This window comes from Liolophura sinensis, chromosome 9, assembly GCF_032854445.1.
Source record: "Liolophura sinensis isolate JHLJ2023 chromosome 9, CUHK_Ljap_v2, whole genome shotgun sequence".
NCBI classification, from domain to species: Eukaryota; Metazoa; Mollusca; class Polyplacophora; order Chitonida; family Chitonidae; genus Liolophura; species Liolophura sinensis.
Genome location: NC_088303.1, coordinates 2,090,029 through 2,100,923, shown reverse-complemented (window position 1 = coordinate 2,100,923; position 10,895 = coordinate 2,090,029). Strand labels below are relative to the sequence as shown.

The 10,895-nt window shown below is 41.0% G+C and overlaps 1 protein-coding gene across 1 annotated transcript; it reads right to left on the bottom strand.

Moving 5' to 3' along the window:
- Nucleotides 1–952: 952 nt before the first annotated feature.
- On the bottom strand, nucleotides 953–10,133 carry LOC135475920 (beta-alanyl-dopamine/carcinine hydrolase-like). Its single transcript, XM_064755884.1, has 9 exons — nucleotides 10,041–10,133; nucleotides 8,874–8,972; nucleotides 8,189–8,290; nucleotides 7,125–7,266; nucleotides 6,402–6,500; nucleotides 4,587–4,686; nucleotides 2,903–3,049; nucleotides 1,893–2,083; nucleotides 953–1,335 (listed from the first exon to the last, which is right to left on the bottom strand). Exons 1-9 carry the CDS (start codon nucleotides 10,119–10,121, stop codon nucleotides 1,250–1,252), a joined length of 1,047 nt encoding a protein of 348 aa, XP_064611954.1. The 5' UTR covers nucleotides 10,122–10,133; the 3' UTR covers nucleotides 953–1,249.
- Nucleotides 10,134–10,895: the final 762 nt, after the last annotated feature.

The following is a 10,895-nucleotide window of genomic DNA, read 5'->3' as shown; positions in this document are numbered from 1 at the left end:
CACCGTTACTTGGATATTCTCCGTAGTGTATTCATTACCACCGTCATTTGGTTATTCTCTGTGGTGATTCTTGGTTATTCTCTGTGGTCTATTGATAACCGCCGTCTCTTGGTTATTCACTGCGGTGTATTAGTTACCACCGCCACTTGGTTATTCTCTGTGGTATATTAATTACTACCGTCTTCTGGTGGTTATTCTCTGTGGTGTATGACTTACAACCGTCTCTTGGCTATTCTCTGTGGTGTATTAATTATCACCGTATCTTGATTATTCTCTGTGGTGTATCAATTACCACCCTTTCTTGATTATTCTCTGTGGTGTAATTAATTACCACTGTCAACTGGTTATTCTCTGTGGTGTATTAATTACCACCGTATCTTGGTTATTCTCTCTGCTGTATTACCACCGTATCTTGGTTATTTTCTGTGGTGTATTAATTACCACCGCCACCTGGTTATTCTCTTTGGTGTATTAATTACCACCATCACTTGGTTATTCCTTGTGTTATATTAATTACCACGTTCACTTGGTAATTCTCTGTGGTGTATTAATTACCACCACCACTTGGTTATTCTTTGTGTTATATTAATTACCACGGTCACTTGGTTATTCTCTGTGGTGAGTTAATTACCACTGTCACTTGGTTATTCTCTGTGGTGTATTAATTACCACAGTCATTTTGTTATTCTCTGTGGTGATTCTTGGTTATTCTCTGTGGTCTATTGATAACCATCGTCTCTCGGTTATTCTCTGTGGTGTATTAATTACCACCGTTGCTTGGTTATTCTCTGTGGTGTATTAATTACCACCGTAACTTAGTTATTTTCTGTGGTGTATTAATTACCACCGTCTCTTTGTTATATGTATTCTCTGCGGTGGAACAAAAGCCACTGATTCTCGAGTGCTGCAAAAAGCACTTATCAAATAAATAAATAAACGAGTGAACGTGGATTGTCATTTTTTTATTGACATATGCTCTCATTTATTTGATACTGAACACCGAAAAAGTACCACCGTGGATAGTAGAGGATAGTTACATGTATACATGTACTTTGTAGTAAACTGAATAGAGAATATCGGCTCTAATTCTTCGGTTTAATATTTTTGTGGAAATGCTTCTTAGAACAGTACGATTACATGATCACTTACATACCATCAATATCCCGATTGCATAGAGACCAGAGTCACTTGTTAGAAGGACAAAGAACAAGACATTCAGTTTTAAATGAGATAAACGGAAAGGGCTTGGTCACGAGATCGGCAGAATGTTGGACGGCCCCAGTTTGGGGTTCTTCGAGTAGACATACACCAAAGCCTTTGTCAGATCAACAATAACTGAAAACAAGAAAGTAAGTATCAAGAACTGTCAAAGAATTCAAACACAGCTTCGAAGAGTTTGGATAGATAAACAAATAGCGTATTCAGAGCCTACAGTAATAACGGCCTTGTGGAGTATTTTAGCCGTTAACATCAAGGCACCTTTTACCTTCTTCTGTTTACTAATCCTCGGTGCTAGGGGAGTGTCAGTTGCTGCCTTTTTAGCATTTGCGTGAACAGTTGAAGAATAAAACCCTAACTGATGGAAACTAACAAGATCCCGGATTTCACCGGTTAAGTTAAACTTTGGCTATTTGGCAATTATTACACTATTGTCGCTGCTCTGGTTTTACACTGTATGCTGTAGTCTTGTATATTGTGCCTGCCACTCACTGTTTGTGTATCATGACAATCATCACACATGAAAGCATATGTAGGTTTGCATTAGACAGGCATAAAGAGGGCTATGCCCGGCGAGAACAATTCTAGGGCTGTGCCCGTTTAGCGCAATTCAAGGGCTAGCCGCATTTATTTACCAAACACAAAGGGTTGCTATGATGATAGACATTACTAACCAGCGAACAACGTCTCCACATCACTTTTCATGTTGTGGTTGAAAATGGGAAAGTGTTCTCCCTGCTCATCCCCAAGGATATGCTGAAGGCCGGGGATATCAGCAGGGGCAGGTAACTCTGATATTCTTTTACATCTTTGTGCGGAGGATTTCAACCTCTCAGGAATCTCTTCGACTTCCAACAGCTCGTATCTACAACAAATCGATTGATATTTATGTCCAATGCTAATTAAGAATAATGATAAATCTGGGCATGGCGTAGTACGTCCATCACATTGGTATCACTGTTTACGACGTTGGCTTACCAACAACGGACATACATAATTGTATATAACTCTTCACAGTGCCCTGCGAACCCAAGATTTGCAAAGATCTAGGTTTGACACTTGAACCTCTGTAAAGCATCGGATCGGTATCAGGAATAAGGCAGTGGGGAGAATTTTGGAGGACTCCTCCTGGGAGCCACAGTGGTAGAGTAAAGACAGTGTAAACTTTGAGAAGGGACCGGACAGTAAGCAGACAGGACAAAAATATTCAGATTGATCATTCATGGGAGCAATTTGTCCAATAGGAGTTCATCGTGTCTATTAAAAATGCTTTGTCCACAAAGAATGCTACTTGTCTATCAGAAGTGCACAATGTCTGTCAGGAATGTAATTTGGCTGCCATGGGTGCAGGTTTTTTGTTGATGCGTTCTTGTTTTTTTTTTGTTTTTTGTTTTTTTTTTTGACGACAAAGTTAATTAGAATCCCAGGGAACTATGTGCGACACGAATACAAGAAACAGGTGACACTATACTAATCTCATGAAGAACTGAATACTACACAGCACTGCAGGTTTGTTAGATATCTGCCAAAGGCAGGTGGTTTATTTCCTAAACCCATAAAACCTGACTTTCGTCAAGTACAAAATCATTGAGTGCGGCGTTAAACACCAGTAAATACCGTAAATAACTGGAGTATTTAAAATCTGTACAACAAGAAATAAAAACTGTCACTGTGGCTGATATACCTGTTAACGTGCACAAAGACATCAGCAGACGCCGAGGAGGCCGGCTGGAATTGCCGTTTCTCTAATCTTGACCTAGGTTCTTCCGGCACTGGAGCTACCTCGATGGTCCACAGCTCTGGTTCTTGGCTAAGATTACCAATATTAGCACTGCAAGAAGAGAAAAACTAAAACATCGATAACAAACTCCTTACTTTCTTCTTGGTGAAGTTTCAGTTTCAAAAGTATAATACTTTTGGTATTATTTTATCAAGCTAAATTAAGTTGCTGCTATTTAAGTTATATCCATCTTTAGCTTAGCTTCATTACCTAAAATCTGAGAGTTACTGCTTGATAGGCAACTGCTTGTTGCTTTCTTTACATGATTCCTCTGGTCCCAAATAATCATAGCGATTTGCAGCTCGTAGTCAGGAATTATTTTATCAATCTGGCGATTCTTTACTACAGCATCAGCTGGTTCAGACTGAACTGATTCCTATCCTGTAGCTGTTACCATGTGCTACGGACTGATCAAAGATTTCTATAGCGTCATATAGTATACTAGATAATAGACAAACAGCCATGTAGCCCAGGCACCCGTTTCACAAATCGGCATTGGGCTAAAGTCTAATATTTTTAGTCCTGAAACACCTGTCCTGAACGTAGTCCGCTCTACTCCGCATGTTTACAGTCTGAATAGCTCTTTGTATGTATTGATCCACATCACATAACACGTTCAACTAGAATTTTGTAAATTGCCAATAAAACGAGACCATGTGACGTCATAGTAACTATAAATATGGTTCAAATGTTTAAATAAATGAATTTCATTATATCCAATTAAACATAAATGAAGGTATCTGTGGTAAATACAATTTGTCGAAGTCTCTAAATTCAACTGGACACAGCTATCTGTGATTCATCATTAATATGAGGCTGATCAGAAACCGTTAGAGATGCCAGCCTCAGGTCAAGCACACATCATAAATATGAGACCCACCAGAAACCGTTAGCGATGTCAGCCCCAGGGCAAGCACACATCATAAATATGAGGCTGACAAGAAACCGTTAGCGATGCCAACTCTAGGGCAAGCACACATCATAAATATGAGACTGACCAGAAACCGTTAGCGATGCTAACTCCAGGACAAGCACACATCATTAACATGAAGCTGACAAGAAACCGTTAGCGATGCCAGCCCCAGGGCAAGCACACATCATAAACATGAGACTGGCAAGAAACCGTTAGCGATGCCAACTGCAGGGTAAGCACACATCATAAACATGAGACTGGCAAGAAACCGTTAGCGATGCCAGCCCCAGGGCAAGCACACATCATAAATATGAGACCCACCAGAAACCGTTAGCGATGTCAGCCCCAGGGCAAGCACACATCATAAATATGAGGCTGACAAGAAACCGTTAGCGATGCCAACTCTAGGGCAAGCACACATCATAAACATGAGACTGGCAAGAAACCGTTAGCGATGCCAACCCCAGGGCAAGCACACATCATAAATATGAGACTGACAAGAAACCGTTAGCGATGCCAACTCTAGGACAAGCACACATCATAAACATGAGACTGACCAGAAACCGTTAGCGATGCTAACTCCAGGACAAGCACACATCATTAACATGAAGCTGACAAGAAACCGTTAGCGATGCCAACTGCAGGGTAAGCACACATCATAAACATGAGACTGACCAGAAACCGTTAGCGATGCCAACCCCAGGACAAGCACACCTCTGCTGCATGTCACTGAAATCTTCAGAGGCTAGCATTGCTCGGTTCACCACTTGGCGGGCTGGACAAAAAAAAAACAAAAATAAATCGTTGAAATTCATTGCAGTCGTTTGCAATTAGCTTCATTATATTTACTTAAACAAGACGTGAGATATGAAAATAAGCTATATGTATGTCGAAAGCCATGTTGACGAACGATTTCTCACTCGGTGTGAACTAGTCGAATGGACGGAAATTCATCGGACGCAGTATTTCATACAATCGTTAGAATTCGATATTTCCCAATACAGCTAAGCTGGTGCATAAACAAAACTGTGAATGGTCGTGGGTGTCCATCGGCCTCTGACCAGTTTCCTCCCATCATAATGCTGGCCGCCGTCGTATAAGAGAAATATTCTTGAGTATGGCGTAAAACACCAATCAAATAAACAAATAAATAGTACACAAACATATTTACATGTCGCATGAGCAAAAAATCGGTGATTTATGGTTAATGCTGTACCAGTGTCTGCCAATGTCACGGTGGTGACGGATGTGTCAATAAATGAAGTAGAAAGACAAATCGCACCCTTTGAACACGACTTAAATGCCAATGCTACAGCCTGGTTACCCACGGCATCCCTTTAACAGACAGGATTACTGGGCTACATGTATAACTATGCCTAATAAAATACTTGCGACCAACTGTCTGCTACCAACCTCTTCTCTGACAGCTAGACACTGCACCACAACGAAGTCTAGTCTGATACTGGCGAACACTGACAGCTAGACACTGCACCACAACGGAGTCTAGTCTAATGCTGGTGACCACTAACAGCAAGACACTGTACCACAAGGACGTCTAGTCTGATACTGGTGACCAACAACTGTCTGGCTACCAACGGCTTCTCTAACTGACAAATAAACACTGCACCACAATGAAGTCTGGTCCCATACTGGTGACCAACTGTCTGGCTACCAACGGCTTCTCTGACAGCTAGACACTGCACCACAACGAAGTCTAGTCTGATACTGGCGAACACTGACAGCTAGACACTGCACCACAACGGAGTCTAGTCTAATGCTGGTGACCACTAACAGCAAGACACTGTACCACAAGGACGTCTAGTCTGATACTGGTGACCAACAACTGTCTGGCTACCAACGGCTTCTCTAACTGACAAATAAACACTGCACCACAATGAAGTCTGGTCCCATACTGGTGACCAACTGTCTGGCTACCAACGGTTTGTCTAACTGACAGCTAGACACTGCACCACAACGAAGTCTAGTCTGATACTGGTGACCACCTGTCTGGATATCACCGGTTTCTCTAACTTACAGCTAGACACTGCACCACAAGGACGTCTAGTCTGATACTGGTGACCAACAACTGTCTGGCTATCAACGGCTTCTGTTACTGACAACTAGACACTGTACCACAAGGAAGTCTAGTCTGATACTGGTGACCACCTGTCTGGCTACCAACAGCTTCTTTAACTGATAGTTGGACACTGTACCACAAGGACGTCTAGTCTGATTCTGGCGACCACTGACTGCCAGACACAGCACCACAAGGAAGTCTAGTCTGATACTGGTGACCACCTTAATTATTTCGTAAATGATGAAATGAGCAAATCAACTGTGTCGTTAGCCACGAATCACCTAACTGAGCACCTCACATATACTTATCGCCATTTCTGTATGGACATCCTTACTCAACGATACATAATCCCTACCCCCACCAGCAAAAAGTCATTAAACAACAAGTTATCCACATCGTACAATTTGACTTACGTATTTTCTCCATGTCCACAACAACCGGATACAGATCATTGATTGTGTAAATCAACCCGCAGTCAGGCAATAAACCGAAAGTATTCCCTGGCAACATACCTAAACAGGGATTAAATTTCAAGAAGTCAAGTTTAATTTCATTATAGGCCCACTGTGAGGACTATTACATCCCTACCCCTCCCAATGTTAAGCTTCCATCAAGAGTGCCTCATCCCATTAACACTTAACTACCCTCAAGAGTGCCTCATCCCATTAACACTTAACTACCCTCAAGAGTGCCCCATCCCATAAATACTTAATTTCGGTCAAGAGGCAGAGCCTTACATTCAATTAAAAGTATTCGATGCTCATAACATTCATTTTAGAGCAATCAAAATCGTTTATCTCCTTACGGTCAAATGTTAAACCGAGAGTGTCCCATCACCTCAGTAGGCTTCAAAGTGTTCACAACTGCCATGACTTCGGCAGTTAGTTGTCAGAATAAAACTCAGCTAATTCAAGTGAAATCTCTCGTGTCTCATGATTGGTTCATTTTGTTAACATTTTTGAGTGCGTTAAACAAAATTCTAATAAATAAATAAATACGTCCCTTAGTTTTTTTTTTACTACCGAGCGCCCACTTTCCTGGCATTGTGGAAGCATCCAGGAGTGGTTACCTTTCGTAGCTCCCCAGTGAAGCGTTCAGGTAAAAACTGACAACCCACAATTGAACAGTTGGCAAACCTGCACATGTGATGGCCGTGAATCTTTCCTGTACCTGTGCGTTGTCAGTCTGTCCGTCTGTTTGCGAGGATATGGTGGCGTGAAGAATGAATACCCGCCCTTCTTGGGATCTGCTCAAATCCTCAGTGTGTCCAAGTAGAAGCTATTAAATATGCACAGATCCCATGTTAGGCACCGATTTAGTAAGCATTTCTATAGAGACTGACGTTACACGTCTGCATTTTCAGGCTCCAGGCCTTTTACATGTTGGTTTATTATTGGTAATGTATGCAACCTGCGGATGGTCGTGGGTCTACCCTGGGCTCTGTCCGGCTTCCTCACAACAAAATGCTGGCACCGTCGTATAAGTGAAACATTCTTGAGTAAATCGCCAATCAAATAATTAAATAACTAATTATTTTTTTGTAATGATGTATTTCTCCATAGGTCAACATTCCTAAAATATAACTACATGTAAGTGAAATATTCTTGAGTACGGCGTAAAACACCAATCAAATAAATAAACAAATAAATAAATCACTAGTGCGTGCATTTATATCACATCCTCTCCAGGATTCTCTCCTCTTTCACAGAACAAATTCCATGACGATGTGATTCCTGAACTAGTTTTTACTTTTACCACCACACTGTTTTTAGTTTTACCACATCACTGTTTTTAGTTTTACCACATCACTGTTTTTAGTTTTACCACCACACTGTTTTTGTATTACCATCAAACTGTTTTTGTTTTATCATCAAACTGTTTTTGTATTACCACCATACTGTTTTTGCATTACCACCACACTGTTTTTAGTTTTACCACCACACTGTTTTTGTATTACCATCAAACTGTTTTTGTTATACCACTCATCTGTTTTTGTTTTGCCACCAGAACTACCGAGATAGTGAAACAGAGCGATTGAATTGTATTGCATAAAACGGGGGTGAAGACTATGCAATGTAAGTTTGTGACTGTATGGCCATCATTGCCAAATCGACAACCATGCACTTGCAGACGGTTCAAAGTCAATACCACTTCAGAGAAAGGAGGAATTCTAGACTTCTATAGAATACTGCAGTCTTACCTGTTTGGATGTTTTCACATATATATCCGTGCAGCCTTCGTTACCATGTCTATCCAGGTCAATTATTGATGATAACTCGGGGCGCAAAGCAGCAGCAAAAAACTGAAATATATACGCAATAAGTAAAATCTGTAAGTAATACTTATCAGCGCAGCGACTTCCATGCAAAAAACAAACTGTTTTCCACACACGGAAGGTCTGGTTTATCGATTAAACGGTCAAATGATGAGTACAGCTGCATCATTTGCTGCATGGTGTTCCAGATTCAGTCGCACCTGTCCACCTGGTGGCATGGGAAGGAGACTTTCCACGTAAAAACAGTCATAATTCTAATTGTTCATGGATGTAACATTATAACTGGCTGGCTCGTTCGACTACACCGTAGTTCTCGCTCAAGTTGATCGGTTCTTTATCAATGAAGTCGTAAGTTTGAATCATACAGCTGCCGCCGCTGATTGGGCGGCGGCTTTTTATGTTAGAGACATTATTAAATATAAATTGTCTGGCGAAGAGTGGTTGTTTACTCTGGGAACCCTTATCCCTTAACTCGTACATTTGACTTTCGCCTTATAAGTGAAACATTTCTGACCATGGCGATATAAAACCCCAAATCAATAAATCACATTAATAAGCAGCCTGCATAACCCACCGCCCCACTCAACCATCTGTAAAATGTGAAGTTCACCTTAGAGAATGGGACACCTGTAGCCTCCGCCATTCCTCGCAGCTCCTCGACATACTGCGGGTAATGTTTCTGAACTGTCCTTAGGTAACCATCGTACAACTGTGGACATACATAAATACACAATAACCATCGTACAACTGTGGACATACATAAATACACAATAACCATCGTACAACTGTGGACATATATAAATACATAATAACCATCGTACAACTGTGGACATATATAAATACATAATAACCATCGTACAACTGTGGACATATATAAATACACAATAACCATCGTATAACTATGGACATATATAAATACATGATAACTATCGTACACCTGTGACTAAACACATGTTAATACACACCGCTAACAGCTACATGGAATTAGTCTATGGTAGTGAACATGGAATGGTAAAAATGTAAGGGTCAATATAAGGACCCTTTCTCGCTCGAACGGGTAACAGGGACAAAATGTGTGTATGCATGTGTTTTTACGTCGTACTGAACAAGTTTTCAGTCACATGAAGACAAGACGTTATAAGGTGTGTGTATATACTATATTTGTGCCTTTTTCTGGCGGCGCGAGTCAATGCCGCCAAAGTCCTGCCGCCACTGAAGTATCACGCCGAAGACACCAGACATGACACCCTTCACAGTCACATTATACTGAAAGCAGGCCAATTAACCAGTCGTCTCTCCATACCCTGACCTCTCAGTGCTAAACGCCAAGATAGGCAGTAACAGGACCATATTTAAAGTCTTTCGTATTAGATCAACGCGGATTTGATCCGGGTTTTATCGAAGGTCTCCTGACGTTCTAACCATTACGGTACCGAAATGACCCACTTGTATCGTAACAACAGGTAAAGAGGTCGCCTACTAGACATTGTAGTCTCACACTGCGAGATAAGTATTACAAAATGCCAACTAAAAATTCAGCAGTTCACTTCCTATATAATAGGAGACCTTTCCCGACTGTCATTCGGGTGTAAAGTGTACATGTGTGTAATTGGTTGTCCATTCATGCCTATGGGATGATATTTTGGGGCAAACAGCTGTCATCACTCGTACATAGCAAGAGAAGACTGTTTAATTCAACTTGGACCAGAATCGTCAGTAAACGGGAAGGCTACTACACTGAGGTCATTTACAGCATTAGTGTTCTGCGTATCCTCACCTGTTGTCCCTTTTCAGTCCGAATAAAAGGGAGGAATTCTTCATTCAGGATGTCATTGTCTTCCATGAAGCCAATGATCATCTCACAGAACTGTTCTCCCTAACAATGAGATACAAATGAAACATCGTGAAATAAAGCTAAGAGATTCTGATACCGCGGTTCTCAGCGGTCTAGAGGAGAGAAGATATATACCATGTATAGCAAAGGCTGTGAAAGATATATATCCGCCTTGGTTGGATTTGAAGGAAACCATAGACTCTCCAGATGGTACATCTTATCTTGAATTGTATTTGTACAAAGACCAAACCGGTTTCCTGTATCACCAACGTTACGACAAGAGGGATAGTTTCAATTTTGTATATTTACTTGGATAGCAATATACCAAAAGGTTCTGCATGGCATGTACATATCTCGCCTTGTAGCACTTGTTACATCCTTTGTGTTGTGTGACCATTCCAAACAACGTCACCAGTTATTACTACAAAGACTAGTCTGTCAAGATTATTCGATGAAGCCGCTTCACCTTTCAAGTTTTACGATGAGTATAATTCTTTTGTAAGTAAATATGGTCAGAGCGTCCACAACCTCTGGCACTCGGCTTCATGATTGTGTCTAATTCCGATTGTGTCCCATGCAAGGGGCTGTATATTCATCATGTTGAAATAGATCGCCATATATATATATAAAGAGATGCAATCAAAGCACAACCGAGATACCTATTATATTATTAACATTTTGCAAATTAGAATGGTACACGATTTGGATACCCATTTAATTCAATCGCCTAGAACTCCTTGCATCTCTCCAGAATCACTGGAAACTCCTGACTGTTTATCTTTGAATGATTTGTCCCTA